The sequence below is a fragment of the Dendropsophus ebraccatus genome, unplaced genomic scaffold, assembly GCF_027789765.1.
Source record: "Dendropsophus ebraccatus isolate aDenEbr1 unplaced genomic scaffold, aDenEbr1.pat pat_scaffold_993_ctg1, whole genome shotgun sequence".
Lineage (NCBI taxonomy): Eukaryota > Metazoa > Chordata > Amphibia > Anura > Hylidae > Dendropsophus > Dendropsophus ebraccatus.
In genome coordinates this window covers 1-16600 of record NW_027210593.1, presented here as the reverse complement: position 1 = coordinate 16600, position 16600 = coordinate 1, and the positions used below count along the sequence as shown (strand labels likewise).

The following is a 16600-nucleotide window of genomic DNA, read 5'->3' as shown; positions in this document are numbered from 1 at the left end:
TAAAGGAGAAGTCCGGCCAAAATTAATTTTTGATATGTTGTTACTTATGAAAAGTTATACAAATTTCTAATGTACATTAATTATGGGAAATGCACATATAGGGCTATTTCCCTTAATTTAGTAGATCAGGAAGTGTTAGAATTCTCTCAGATCCAGTGACGTCACGACGAAAGGTGTAATTCCTATGCAGTGTCCAGCAGAGGGCGCCCTATATATAGAAGTCTATGGGACTTTATTGTGTCTATAGATGTCTATGTAAAGTAATGTAGTGTAGTGTACAGTATGCTTTATTGAATGAATACATCTATGGAATACTTTGGGGAGCAAGGGTACTTGCTCCCCAAAGTATTGCATAAATGTATTCATTCAATATATTAGGATATCACAGTAAGCCCGCCGATCCGCCGCATTCCCGCCACCAGCCGATCCGCCGCATTCCGGCCGATCCGGACTATATACACTGAACTACAGCTCCCATCATCTGCTTATAGTATGAACAGTTGATGGGAGCTGTAGCTGGGTTATGGATATGACTTGCCTGCCGCCGCTGATGCCACTGCTTATGCCGCCGGACGCAGGGGGGAGCCTCTCAGTACACAGTAGCGCTCCCCCCTCCTCCTCCTCCTGTGATACTTTCTCCCTATACCACTGCTGACTCCCCGCCTGGCCGCCGCTCTCCGCTCTCATATACCGGCTCCCGATGCATCAGTGCGGACACCAGGATCGGCGGGAATGCGGTGGATCGGCGGGCTTACTGTGATATCCTAATATATTGAATGAATACATTTATGCAATACTTTAGGGAGCAAGTACCCTTGCTCCCTAAAGTATTGCATAAATGTATTCATTCAATAAAGCATACTGTACACTACACTACATTACATTACTTTATCATAGATATCTATAGACACAATAAAGTCCCATAGACTTCTATATATAGAGCGCCCTCTGCTGGACACTGCATAGGAATTACACCTTTCGTCGTGACGTCACTGGATCTGAGAGAATTCTAACACTTCCTGATCTACTAAATTAAGGGAAATAGCCCTATATGTGCATTTCCCATAATTAATGTACATTAGAAATTTGTATAACTTTTCATAAGTAACAACATATCAAAAATTTATTTTGGCCGGAATTCTCCTTTAACTGAGATAATTAATGTGACAGACTGTCCATGCACAATTCTGGCAAATGAGGGCACTGGGTCATAATGCCTAATTGTAGATAATAAAATGTGGTCATGTTTTGGCATATAAATTGTCCAAATCTGAAAGGATAGATTTCTGGTTGTGGTTGCAGCAGCTTGCAGGTCGCAAAACCTGACATGTTGAATGTAGAAAGAAACAAAGTGCAGAACCACCAGACATTATTTATTTTAAGTTATTTTCATTATTGCCATAGTTAGTGAAATGTCTAGTACACTTTATTGTATGACATATTTTCATAAACTGGAATAAATGTGACATCTGCTGGCCATCATGGGGTACTGCAAGCAACCAATAAGGAAGCTGAAAGCAATAAGGAAGGTGGCATAGATCTACTACAGTTTGCTGAATGTCTGACATGCTGACTTCATTATGTTACTCATTCTATGGTATTTTATAATTTGGTTCTTCATAAATCCTTGTGCATTCACAAATCAATTTTGGGCGGTTTTTGTGTGTGTAGGTTGTGCAAAAAATGGCACTAAACACAAGCTTAATAAGTAAATTCTTTGGACAGGTATGCATAATTTAAGGAAATAAAAAAAAAAAAATTGAAAACACTTGAAAAATTGCCACCTCAACAGTGTACAGGAATAGTAAATGACCCGTTCTCCGTGCAAAATTTGGCACTGGAAAGGACAAATATAGAGAGTTTGCAAAAGTAAAATGATCCAGTGTCTTTCTTTTCGTGCAGCTATATTATTGTCAGTAGAGAAGCAAGTTACCAGCTTTTTCTCCTCCTATAGAGAAATCCCCACTGAATTACACTTTCCAGTGTTCCTTGTTAACAATACTTTAGTCAGCAAAGGTTTATTGGGGACAGGTTACTTTTACTGCACATAGGTGTTCTGAAACAAAGTAAAGTTTTCAGTTTTAGCTTAATCTATATTTTTCTTTTATGATCTACATTCTACTTGTAGTTGTTTAATACTGTGTTTCTCTTTCAGGTGGCATTTGTAGCCCTTACATGTGTAGCTGTGTTTTTTTGTGTACTGAATGGAGAAGAAGACATCTGCAGGGAGTACATAGCACCGCTTAACCTGATGACCGCTGTAGTCACTGCTAAAGTCCTTCTGTGGTTACTTCATGTGGTCAATGAACGTTTCACCCAGTACCAGCACTGCAAAGTGAGAGGCCAAGGCTATCTTAACCTGTACCGCCTAACAAGGCGCCTCAAGACCCTTCCCCTGATTACTCACTCTACAGGTAATGTTTGTATTATTCTGTATATGTAATAATATAGAAATACTATCTGATTTTATTATAAAATGGTTCATGGATTTAAAACTGAGTTTACTTTTTGTACACATTTACATAGATTTACTATACCTGTCTGCTAGTAAGACAATTTAAACAGACTAGACGGCCTAATAATTTAGAAACATAGAAGATTCTTGGCAGAAAAAGACCACTGGGTCCATCTAGTCTGCCCTTTTAGTATTTTCTTTCTTATTATCTTAGGATAGATGTATGTTTATCCCAGGCGTGTTTAAATTCTGTTATTGTAGATTTACCAACAACCTCTTCTGGAAGTTTGTTCCAGGTATCTACTACTCTTTCAGTAAAATAATATTTTCTCACATTGCTTCTGATCTTTCCCCCAACTAACCTCTCACTGTGTCCTCTTGTTCTTGAGCTCAGTTTTTTTTTTTTTACTAAAAACACTCCTCTCTTGACCCTTATTTAATCCTTTACCATACTTAAAAATTTCAATCATGTCCCCCCCCCCTTCTTTCCTCCAGACAATACAGATTCAAATCCTTAAGTCTTTCCTGATATGGTTTATGCCTCACACCCTCCACCATTTTTGTAGCCCGTCTTTGGACCTGTTCTATTTTATCAATGTCCTTTTTTAGATGAGGTCTCCAGAACTGGACACCGTATTCCAGATTTATCAAAGTGCATTAGACTGTTTGATAAATATGCTGCGTTCTTTTCTTTTTTTCTTCTTCTATAGGTTTTTCCAGGCAAAACAGAAAGATGAGCTATCTACAAGATAGCTCATCAGTCATTGATCAGATCCTGCACTACACAGTGACCAAAGCTTGTCTCTTATCACTGTGTAGTAAACTGCAGGTTGGCTCCTATACACTTGAAGTGGGCTGAGCTGCAGTTACACATTGCCAGCACAACACAGGGGACAAACTCATTCAACAGCTGATAGGTGAGGGTGGCGGTACCCCACCGATCAGTGACAAATGACCTATCCTGTGGATAGCTCATCAGTCTGTTTTTGCCCAGAAATCCCTTTTAAAGGGCATTCCCATCTCAGCTAATATAATTTAAACTTGTAGGGCTCTTCAAGGTAAATATTTTTGCAAATACATTAAAGTAGCAAACTTGTGTCCTCCTCCTGATGTGCTGCTCAGGAGTTGAGCCCATCCCAACCCTTTCAGTGCTGCAATATAAAGCAATCATCGGATTAAAATGGGTGACAGCTTAGGGTATGTTCACATATGCAGTAACGCAATGAGAATGCATAATTTAATTGCAGTAGTTGCTCACTTCATTGCAATTCTGCGTCACTTCATTCCAGTAATCAATCATTCATTTGCTCTCCAGCCAACCTTCATTGCAGTAACGCAATAAAACACAAACATGTATGAACATACCCTCACCTCCATTCCTGCCAAAGTAACTCTGCTAATACAGTCTGGCTCAGGCATACTTTTTTAGCAGACAACTGATCTTATTGATATGAGTAATGGTGCGTTTACACAGGCAGATTTATCTGACAGATTTTGGAAGCCAAAACCAGGAATGGATTTGAAAAGGAGAAATCTGTCTTTTCTCTATGATCCGTTTCCTGTTTATGGTCTGTTCCTGGCTTTGGCATCAAAAATCTGTCAGATAAATCTGCCTGTGTAAACGCACCACAATGCTATCTAATCATTGTAAAAGGTCCCTTTTTGTTATGTTGCATGTGGCATTGTCAAATGTATTAAAATGTTGGCCCCCAAAATATGAAATGCCAGAATTGCAAATTTTTGGTCACATCATATAAATAATTAGAAGGAAGGGATCAACAAGTCCTATGAAAACCAAAATGGCACTGATAAAAACTATGGCTTGTAGTACAAAAAATAAGCCCTAATACAGCTCCATAGACAAATATTTATTTGTAATAATCTTTTATTCAATTTATTTTTATATTTATTCTTTTAACACCTTGTGGTGTCACAAAAAACACTAGGGGGGGACATTTGTTAAGTCCGGTGGTACGGAGATTTATGTAGAGACGGACTGCCTCTACGTAAATCCTGTGTGCGCGGCAGGTAACCTACACCAGCTGAGAGCTTATATTTACAGGAAAAAAATGATGAATTAACCCTTTGAGGACCAGGCCCAAAATGACCCAGTGGACCGTGCAAATTTTGATCTTAGTGTTTTACGTTTTTCCCTCCTCCCCTTCTAAGAGCTCTAGCACTTTCAGTTTTCTATCTACAGGGCCATGTAAGTGCTTGTTTTTTACAGGAATAGTTGTACTGTGTAATGGCGTCTTTCATTTTACCATAACATGTATGATGGAATTCCAAATATATTATTTATGAAGATATAAATTGGTGAAATCGTAAAAAAGAATGCAATATGGTAACTTTTTAGGGGTTCCTGTGTCTACGTAATGCACTATATGGTAACAGCGACATGATGGATACTATTCTATAGGTCAGCCCAAACATAACCATATGCAGGTTACACAGATTCTCTAATGTTATATATATATATATATATATATATATATATATATATATATATAATATATATATATATATATTTTTTTTTTTTTAAATGAAATCCTTTTTTTTTGGCAATTAATTATAAATAAAATGGGACTATTGTGACGCTTATAACAGTTTTATTTTTTCACCTACGGGGCTGTATGGGGTGTAATTTTTTCCGCCATGATCTCTAGTTTTTATTAATACCATATTTGTGAAGATCGGACGTTTTGATCACTTTTTATTAATTTTGTTTTATATATAATGTAACATATAATCGGTAATCCGCGCACTTTTTTCCCTCTTTTCGTGTACGCCGTTTACCGTTCACAATGACGCTTGTTATATTTTAATTGGACAATTACGCACGCTACGGTATATTATATGTTTATTTATTTGTATATGTTTTATTTATATAATGGGAAAGGGGGGTGATTTCAACTTTTATTGGGGGAGGGGTTTTGGGGTAGTGTGTTAGTGTTTTTTAACTTTTTTTTTTTTTACACATTTGAAGTCCCTTTGGGGGACTTTTACATACACTAGTTTGATTACACACACTGATGATTGCTATGCCATAGGCATAGCATTGATCAGTGTTATCGGCGCTCTGCTCATTGAGCCTGCCTGTGCAGGCTCAGTGCAGCAGATCGCCGATCGGACCGCAGGAAGGCAGGTGAGAGACCTCCGGCAGTCCGTTTTACCGATCGGGACCCCCGCAGTCACACTGTGGGGGTCCCGATCGGTAAGTGACAGGGGACTCCCCCTGTCACACTTAAACGCCGCAACGCGATCGCTGCAGCGTGTCATTACCGGTGAGGTCCCGGCTGCTGATTGCAGCCGGCCCCCACCTGCTATAAAGCGTGCTCCGCTCCGGAGCACGCTTCATAGCCGGAGAAACACCCAGGGCGTACAGTTACGCCCTAGGTCGTCTGGGGACAGACTTTCATGGCGTAACTATACGCCCTGGGTCGTCTAAGGGTTAAGCGGAGCTTGATTCTGCGACTCTATTCATTTGAAATTTTTTTCCACGGACACTTTAGCGTTGACAACAAGGGGTGTGGCTTATTGTTGGTGTGGCCTATTGTGCGTGTGGTTTACGGGGTGTGGCTTGACACTAGTGTTTTGGGGTTTTTTTTCCCTAGAATTTTCCAGTTAGAACTTTACAGTCAGAACAACACAAAAGCATGAGGGTTGTAGTAGTAGAAGTAATACGGGAATAGATGAGGGGTGTAGTAGTACAGGAACAGATGAGGGGCAGGGGTGTAGCTAGGAGTCATGGGGCCCCATAGCAAACAACTGCAGGAGGTCCCATGAAACCTTGAAAACTTGGTAGCTAGAGGGTGTCTGGGGCACACTGGAGGGTGTCTGGGGGAGACTGGAGCTTTATATCCTTTAGCATTACCCTTGCTTATGTGGGCTTCTCAATATACCTCCAGTATAATACAGTGTGGTGTGTGACTGCTGGTATAATGAGGAGTCCACATGAGTGGATAAAGCTGAATGAGGTAAAGCTATATACATTGGTGTGAGAGACTTGGAGACTGGTAATCAGAGCGGTGTATACCAGTCACAGCTCTGATTACTATTCTCCTGGCCTCTCACAACAATATATATATAGATTTATTTCCTCCACCATGATTCCCTCATGTGGACTCCCATCATTACCTGGCTCCCTGCAGCACAAGACCATCTTCATTCCCTTCAGGCTCTTCTAGCCCAAATGCAGGAGTGGCATCCCTGCCAGGCCCTGTAGTTGGGAGGAGAGAGCGGCATCTAGTGGCTTGAGGCAGAATATACAGCCTACAGCCAGTACTGCCAGCTTTACTTTACCTTACTTATGGTTTGCATTGGGGGCCCTTACGGGGGCGGGGCTCGGCAGGACATACCCGGGACATTAAATTGCCGGGACAGTCCGGCAAAACCGGTAAACCGGTAAAAGCAGCATTTGTTCTCCTATACCAGGCATGTCCAAACTTTTTTCGAAGAGTGCCAAATTTGATTTGAAGTGAACATGTGCGAGGGCCGACCATTTTACATGCTATATGCTTTATAACACAGGCAGATAATAGCAAGCTGTGAAATAGTCGCACATCAGATAATGGAATCATAGCACAGTAAAAGGCAGTCAGGGGTTAATGAAGGGTATGACAGCTTGCTACCACAGATTCCTATATGCTCCCTTTATGTATCGTGAGTGTATAGCCCTGCTTTTCCTTGCCTACAGTAGCCAACTCCTCTTCAAAGACTACCACTACCTATGTATGGCTGCAGAAATATTTTGTTCAAGGACCCTGCCGGTCTAACCCTTCTGGAAGAGTAGGGTGGCGTTGGAACTTTTAATATATATTATTTATACAAGTTATATATATAACTAAGCTGAGGTCATCAGACCTCTGAGGAGTTGTAAGAATCTCCAGCCCTAGAACTCATGACGTGCGAGATCTCCAGCTGGCCGGATCACAGTCAGTACTCAGTACTGAAATCTCGCGATGTCTGAGATGTCAGTACTCAGTACTCTAGTGCACGAAAAAGGAAAGCCGAAATCTCGGACATCGCGAGATTTCGGCTTTCCTTTTCCGTGCACTAGAGTGGCGTGGAGACGAGAGCGTCAAAGCCGCAAGGTATCTGCTGCTGCTGGATACCTGGGGGGCTGTATGCCTGTCCTATACATATATGTATATGGTACACATCTGATTTTACCTTTTACCTCATGACATCACCACTTTAAGGGCCATGACAATTTTAGTTTCAATGCAATGCCTCGCACATCTCTGCTTTTTGGCCAAAGAATTGACATATCAATTGTTTGGGCGGATAGCAGATGCATGTGAGGTGAGGCATTAAATCAAGGTGACAGGCTGCATGGCCTCCACTTGAAATTCCACCACAGTGCAAATGGGCCCTTTTAAAGTACGGAAATTAAACAAACTATTTTATTAATTTCAAATTTGTTTAAATCACACTGACCCATAGAATAGAGGTAACCTGTCACTTTAACCATAAAAACAAAATCCCCCAAAATGCGTTTGTTTTTTTTTTGAGAAAATTCAGTTAGTCCTGCAAAAAATCAGGCCTCTTGAGGCTCTGTATATAGAAAAATTACAATTATGGCTCTTGGGATATGATAATGAAACTAAAATTAAACACTCAGTGTAAGTAAACCTGGTCACGAAGGGGTTAAAGTGACTCTGTACCCACAATCTGACCCCCCCCCCCCCAAACCACTTCGGATAGCTGCTTTTAATCCAAGATCTGTCCTGGGGTCTGTTCGGCAGGTGATGCAGTTAGGAATGCCACTGGAACATTTTCTCCTGTCTGAACATTGCAAAGGTGCCTTAACGATTCAGCCCATGTTCAGTATTCACACAGCTGATGAATGCCTGGAGCATTCCTAAGGGCTCGTTCCCACTGAGCAAAAGCAGCTGAATTTCTGCGCTGAATCAGCGCTGAAATTTCAGCCGTTAAAATAGGTGCAGAGCTAATTTCCATTGTGTTGAATGGAAATTCTGCTCTGCAGTTCACACAGTGGAATTTCCGCACTGAACTAATCCGCTTTCCGCCAGAAGAATGAACATGTTCATTCTTCCGCTAGCGGAAGCCTATACAAATCAATGGGGCTCTGATTTTCTGTTTCAGCGCGGATTCAGCGCGGATTCAGCGCGGAATATAAGCGTAATACAAGCGGAAATTACTCGCTGAATCAGCGCGGAAATGGGGAAAAGGGGGGGGAGGAGGATTCTAGTATATGTTCTGGTATAGTCTAGTTTACTCACCAAATACTCGCTGAATTTCAGCGCTGAATGCATGCGGATTCAGCGCGGATTCCTCGAGTATTCCGCGCTGAATTTGTCAAGAGCTGATTACGAGCTGAACACTTTCCTAGCAGAATACGCAGGGATTCTGCTTGCATTCTGCTTATATTCTGCTCGGAATTCAGCGTCAGTTGATTTCAGGCAGAAATATTTCCTTGCGTAATCCGCTCCTTTTGCTCTGTGTGAACGTAGCCTTATGATGAGGAGAGACAGAGAGGGCAGCCTAAAGCATACACAATCTAGGCCACGGCCGTTTGGCACAGGGCTGCAAGTTTAAAGTTGTTTTTTAGGACAATAACTGCATCATCTGCCGAACGGACCCCAGGACAGATCTTGGATTAAAAGCAGCTATCTGAAGGTACAAGCGGTTTGGGGGGGTCAGATTGTGGGTACAGAGTCTCTTTAAATTAACTTTTATTATCATAAGGAAGGAGAAGTTTGCATCATGCAAAGATCTTTAGTTTAAAAACTTACAACCTCTGCTAATTAAATTCAGAGTTTTTTTTTGTTTTTTTTTTAACAGGAAATTTTAAGAAAGTAATAGGCCTATTATGAGGCATAACAGTAGATTTATGCGAGTTGATGGTGATTCATGGCAGGATACCAAAAATGATTACTGAGATTAACCCTAGACATAGATGGCCCATTGTCCCCCAAAAATAAAAGCACATCATCCACACTCCATTAGCACATTGCAGACTGTGACTGAGGCTTCAATAGCCAAGGCAAAGAATATTTGGAGCAGTGCGCATCCCTGCCTGGTGCCCCAGAGAAAGAAAAATAGACAATTGACTATAGACAAGTCAGTGGATGCAATTGGAATAGTTATGGTGCGTTTACACAGACAGATTTATCTGACAGATTCTTGAAGCCAAAACCAGGAACAGACTATACACAGGGAACAAATCATAAAGAAAAGGCTGAGATTTTCCGGACTTTGGCTTCAAAAATCTGTCAGATAAATCTGTCTGTGTAAACGCACCATTAGTCTACCCTGTTATCATTAGAAAGTAACAGCCCTATTACATGGGACGATTATTGTGCGACAAAATTGTTATTTTGTTTGAATTTAAACGATAATCGTTCTGTGTAATTGCAGGCAACAATTGAAAAATTGTTCGTATGTCGTTGATTGTTGGTTTTAGATCTGAACTAAAAATTTATGTTTATAGTTTGCTGTAATTCCACATTTGTTCACTAATCGTTCAGTGTAATTGCACATTGTTCATTGTTTTGCTGGGATCAGAAGGAGTAACCGATCATAGAAACAACCGCAATAACGATCATAGTAACGGTTGTATCTAACGACCATCGTTCTGTGTAATATGGTGAATGATTTCAGGTTAACGATAAACAATGTCGTTTGCGATCGTTTATCGTTAGTTGTTAATCGTTAAAAATCACTCTGTGTAATAGGACCCTAATTGTAGGTGACAGTTGTACAGAAGCATTGTCTTTCTAATCCTGTACCAAAACCGTGCCTGCTGCGGATTGTGTAGTGCTGAGCGGCAAAATCACACACAACCAGTGCACAGCTTCAAATCCCTTTTTGGAAGAGAGAAACCATATTGTGAACTTATACAAAGGCTTGTTAGCTCTTTATCTTTGTGTTTCCCATAAAATGACTCAAGGCTAGGCATCTTTTCAAAGAACAGCATTTTCTACTTTTCCTCTCTTGTTCTTCCTGGTATTGAATAAATACATTGACAAGTGGGCACTCTTAAACAACGCAGTACCAACCTTTAGCTTGTGTCCCTTGGTTACAGGTGGCAGCTGACCTTGCTGCTTTAGGCTGGGTTCACACTACGTATATTTCAGTCAGTATTGTGGTCCTCATATTGCAACCAAAACTAGGAGTGGATTAAAAACACAGAAAGGATCTGTTCACACAATGTTGAAATTGAGTGGATGGCCGCCATATAACAGTAAATAACTGCCAATATTCATTTAACCTGCTGATGGTTCCCTTTTTAAGCAGTGGCAAAGTACAGGTCAGTACTGCTGAGTGCCCTAAGTTTGTCAAAGGTGCAATGTAAAATTACACTTGGCATTCTAATGTTTAATCCTTTAGTGTTTGGTAGCATTATTACCTTTAACCTTGTGTGTAGCTCATGACAGCTGCATAAGTCGCATATAGCGCAATTACACAATGAAAAGGAAATATGGTTTTTTTAGCAGTCCTTTAGAGATGCAATTTTTACATTTGCCCACTAGATGGCATACATGCTACACTTTGAAGCTGAGATTTCCTACCTGTTCAACACTGAGGAACCTCTGAATAATTTTTTTGTTAGAAAATTATTTTCCAGACACCTAAATTATATAAACCCCAGAACAGACCTCTAAACAAGAATAATTTTGGGTACCAGCAAAGTGGAATATAGCCACAATCAACTACACCTATTCTGCATTGCATTGCTATATTTCTCTATGTAGCTATCTATGTCTGCATGTGAAAAAAAAGTTTACTTTATACCTGGACATGTGAGCAGAACAGGGTATACTATTTAAACACCTTTTAACCTTTTTTCTGCCCTTTTTTTTTTTTTGTTTGTTTGTTTATTACACGGAACAATAATCGGCCACATAGGGCCGATTATCGTTCCGTGTAATAGGGCCCTAATTCAAGAAAAGAAAAAAACTAACATCTGGATGAGAAAGGGCCCATAGATTTCATTGTGGCCGTTTAGACATTCTTTTTGGAAACTGATCTGTTTTTGACCACTGAGCCATTTAAAAAAAAAAAAAAAAAAAAGTAGGACCTGCAATATGGTCTGTTAGTTTTTTTTTGTTGTTGTTTTTTTAAACGGATGCACCAATAGAAGTCGGTGGGTGAGTTTTTAACAGACATTGTGTGTCATCTATTTTCTAGCAAGTCCTAGACAGGCTCTGCCCTGTGCCCATTTATTACCCTTCTATCAATTTTTGTGGATTCTGAAAACAACTGATGCATCACTGGTGGCTTCTCTAGGACATCCCTGATCCTGGGGAAAAACTGCTGTGTGGATGAGGCCTAATACTTTGAGATTGTGATGTCATCTTCAATTGTATAGAGTGCTCAGCTATTGTTTTATGGCAGAATGTTTCCCATAACAACATTTCACATGTTTTGATACAGTACTTGGATTGTTACTTTGTCAGTGTGTTCTCTTCCAATTTACCAGCTTATCCAGTAGCTTTCTAGAGAAGTGAGTCATGTAGAAAATGAAATTGTAAGCAAATCCTGAGACAATGTGGGATTGGTTTATATTTTGACTGTAGCTGTATGTGGGACCTTTCAGTGCTACAAGGGAATGCTACTTTTATCTTTACGCCTTTTACCTACAATGCAATCTTATGAAGTGTCTCACTGTATTAGTCATTTTGTCTGTCATTGAGGTCCTAATGTCAAATCTTGTGAATCTTTACAGCTGATCTTTAACAGCATATTGTAATTGCCTCGTCCAACGTGGAGTTTTATTTCTGGGCAAGTTTAAACATTAGAAAACATCTAGACTCTGAGAGATAAGATAAAGTCTAGTGCACCCCTGTATATGTATATGTATATGTGTGTGTGTGTGTTCCATTTACAATGTCATATCAATATGCATAGACAATTATTTCTCTTACTATATATTCAGGCTTTCCTTTCTGACTTGATCTATATTTAAAGTCTGTTTCTGATTTTGAGTTTAAATCTTTGGCAGATGCCTGTCATTAACCTCTTAAACATCACTATGTATAGCAAGAGTGGAGTTTAAGGGACTCATTGACTGATCAGGACTGCGGAGATCCTGATCACTTTCCCTGACAGGCAAGGGTATAATACTTACTCCGTCCTATTAGATCTAAAATCTTCCCTTAGGTAGATCAGCCCTTAGACTCTATGCGCAGGTTGATGATAATACTGATCAATTCTATGCAATGGCCTATCATTGGGGTATGTGCACACTACGGAATTTGTGCACTCCGCTTGAAGTTCTGCCTGTCCCCTTGTCTTAGTGATATTCTGAAGCTCAATCCACCGTCCATCCAAAGAATTGACCTATCCCCAGCATGCATTTTGTTTTTCTCAAAGGGGGCTTTATTGGATTTTGTATATGTTTATGTAATGTTGCACCCAATGGCTGTCCTCAGTGTTCACGTATCCCACTTGCGGGAGGACCAGTGTGTATGTGACATTATTGCACTGGGCCTAGTATAGAGTGGTGTTGTGGTGAAATTATGGCTGAATAAATCCTTGATATCATCTTGCATAGATTATTTCAAACTTTTCCTAAAGTGAATAAAAAGATGACAACTGTTTCTGAAATTCAATGGTCCAGATTTATAAAAATCTGCCTGTAATGAAAACTGTCTTGTTTTGTCCATAAAAACCAATCACAGCTCAGCTTTCAATTTATCCTGAGCTTGTTAAGTTCCAAAGGCAAAACCAGCCTTTTTTTTGTTTCAGGCATGATGATATAAATGGGTATAAATGTTCCTGTTTGCTTAGTGATGTTGTGTGTTTTTTTGTTGTTTTTTTTTTCCCCCTCTCTCTGTTCCCCAGCAGCATTGTTCTTACTTTATCTCCGTTCCTTTCTGTTAGGCAATGCGGCCATACTTCTGATAATCTCTGCCAAGGATTCCTTTGGTTACAGTAATCTGTATCACTATCTCATCCTGAGTGTCCTTCTACTGGAGTTGATCCTATCTGTGATATTCCTCCTGATGTACACAGGTGAGCACATCCGCCACAGACCATCTGTGAAATTCCTTCTCACTGTAGCAACAAAACCTATTGTGGACAGGCTCATAAGTGAACTTGCTCGGTGACATCTGCCCTTTTTCTGTTGTTGAGACTACGTTTTTTGCTAAAGTGTTTTTTTTTTTTTTTTTTTTTGAGAAAGGGGAAACAGGAAATGTTAACAATTGAAAGTAGATCATTAAAGTTTCCATGTTTGCTTAGAACTTTAAAATATCTAAGAGCGGACAGGGAAGGAATGTAAGAGGAATGTGCATCCCCTGGAACACTTGGGCTACAACCTGGAATAAGTTGGCATTAAATAATTTAAGAAATCTTCTAGGGATGGATATAGATCATGGAAATGGCTAACTGTGTGTGGGTTTTTTTCTTTTACATTGTGATAGGTTTACCCCCTTTTTTTTTTTTTTTTTAACATGTCACAATGTAAAAAAAAATAAAAAAAAGAATCCTGTTTTTCTCCAGAGGCTTTATCTGTTAAACAGAGTCTTGGCCTCTTCTACTATTTCAGGAATGAAAAGTGTTTCCTCCCTCCTGATCACATTATTTCTTTGATGTACGTTTATGCCCTCTAAGGGCTGTTTATCTGTAGTGATGAAGATTTCTACTGTTACCTGCTAAGCAATGTGTCCCTCAGGCTTATTTAAATGGCTCAGAAACAAGATTTGCAAAAAGTGTTGACAGATTCAATGCCATGCTTCTATTGTAGACCTAACCAAATCCCTCTCGACCTCGGTCTGATTTCTGGAATTGTCTAAGATTCTTCCTAGTTTACATGATAGAAAATTGCTAAAATTAAAGTGTATGTAATCTCGGAATAGATCTATTGATTAAACTTCTATTATTACACCTCCTGTACAAACTTCAGAAGTAGTAGTAATAGCTGATCACTCTTGAGAGATGAGTAATTTTATTTTAGACCATTAAAGGCAAAGTCTCTGGTATATTGTGATGTGTTTTGTTACTGTACAGTAAGTACTGGCGGGGTTCTCTGCACATCCATGTTCAAATAGGCATTTATAGTTCATCACTATTTTACTTCATACATGACAAACCTAGATCTGCATCCTTGTAATTGTACTGTATGTATTTCATGCAACAGACCTGGCCGCCCCCCTTTTTTTTAATGTGTCCTAGTGATAATCCTGTGCTTATAATATTCGTAGAAAAATTGTTTTGAAGCTGCCAAGTGATGGACAGTTCACTGTTCCTTGCAATCCATATTCAGTCACTTTCAGTATTTGCTAATTTATTTTTTCCAGCTATTTGAGCAATTAACAAGATCAAAGAATATTTTCTCAGTCTAGATCAAACACTTTAGTTGGGGTATGTAATGTCTAGTGGGGATATAGACAGGGCTCTGCTATACTTATATTCTTTTTATGAAATATGAAATTTATTTAGAGCATACAATGTGTGTTTAAAAAAAAAAAAAAAAAAAAAGAAGATATGTGGCCAAAGTGGATCCGGTTGTATCTGTACACTGTTCTGTGAACTAAATATCTACAGAATAATACATTGTAGTAAAAAATCATAGAGATTTGTGTCTTCTCGTGCATGAAATGGTGTCTCTGGCACTGGGCAGAGAGGCGCACAGCCGTGAGCGCGTACAGGCAACGGAATCCGCCGGTTTTTATTCATGCAAATTCAGTAGTCTGAACCTGCCCTTACTCTGGACACTGAAGACCGTAGTAGGCAACCTGACCCACGGGTTAAGCAATCACTAATCTGCTAGATCATTGTTCGCTTACCGAGCCTATTACACAGCTCGATAATCATGGGCGCAGGGCTGCATGGACATGACAACGATCAGCTGATGAGCCAACAATTGCTAGCTCCTTGGCTGATCTTTGTCTTTATGAAATGGGGCGATATCTGCCTGATTCAGCAGATAATCGATGCGTATAAAAGGGCCATAACTAATGGTAAATAATACAAATCGACTGTTTAATTTTGAGCATTGTCCCATTGGATTGATAGGGTTAACCTGGATGATTTTAATATGTTGGATATTTCTTCATAGAAGAAATATATGGAGACAACAAGAAGTGTTTCAAATTCATGAACTGTTTCTCAGAGACTCTTTATCATTTGAGGGTCCTGAGTATAGACGCCATGCACGTGACTGAATCACGAGCACCTTGAACTTACATCGCAGCCACAATACAGACGCAAGAAAGCAACATTGTTATATAAACAATTTATGGTAAACATCACATTGTACCAGCCAACTGTGCAGGACAGTAAACTGCTGACCATTTATGGATTGACCTATCAGAGTGTGATGTGTATGTGTCTTGTGACTTGAAACCCCGCCTGTATTGAAAGTATATATATTTTATGTGAATACACTGCGCATGAGTAGTACCACCACATATTCTTTCTATAAAAGTTATCACAAATCAATAAAGGGCGTGCTTCCCAAACTTATGTTACTGATAACGTACAATCAGCTGTCTGTGATTTTAAGTTGTAAGCAGAACTGCAGCTGCTAACTCTAATTAGGAACTATCCTATCCTGGGGAGTGTCTGGCTTCATAGTCAGGCACACTTAAAGGGTAACCTTATCAGGATACTACTTAGATAACTCACTGTAAAGGCCCTATTACATGAAGCGATTATCCGCCGTATCTGGCCGATACCGACCATTACGGACGATAGTCGTTTTGTGTAATAGAAGAGAACAATCAGCCAACATGCACAATATCGGCTGATCGGTGTCTTTCAACAGGCTCAAACGCTAAGGATCAGCCTTTCCGTTTCATAGGAACGGCGGCAGCAGACCGCCGCAGTGTCCTATGGGCTGCCCGGACACTGTACTGGATTGCAGCCTCTGATGTAAACAGAGGTGACAGCAAACCAGTTTTTAATAGTGAGGAACTTGATGTTATGGAACCTGAATGACTATTGGGCTTCTTTATAAGCAGAGCCAATGGTGAAATCTATAGCATGGGCTGTGACATATCAATGAAGATAAAGAAGGTAATATTTTCTGGCAGTTTTGAAAAGCAAGGCTAACACGGCTACAAGCTTAGTGATGTTTTCTGGTCCGTCCAAAGCCAGGCAACAGTCTTGGTGGTGGTGGTGGGGTCTCCTCTATGCTGTCTTCAAGGCAACAAGCACCAAATATTCACTGGT

At 40.0% G+C, this 16600-nt stretch overlaps 1 protein-coding gene across 1 annotated transcript in view; it reads left to right on the top strand.

Moving 5' to 3' along the window:
* Positions 1-13438, top strand: part of LOC138781784 (transmembrane protein 192-like) — a gene marked incomplete at its 3' end in the record, with an annotated part of 33416 nt that extends 19978 nt beyond the window's left edge. Inside the window, exons 3-4 of the mRNA XM_069956787.1 lie at positions 2156-2414; positions 13307-13438. Coding sequence (XP_069812888.1) covers positions 2156-2414; positions 13307-13438 — 391 coding nt within the window. The remainder of the gene's footprint in view (positions 1-2155; positions 2415-13306) is intronic.
* Positions 13439-16600: the final 3162 nt, after the last annotated feature.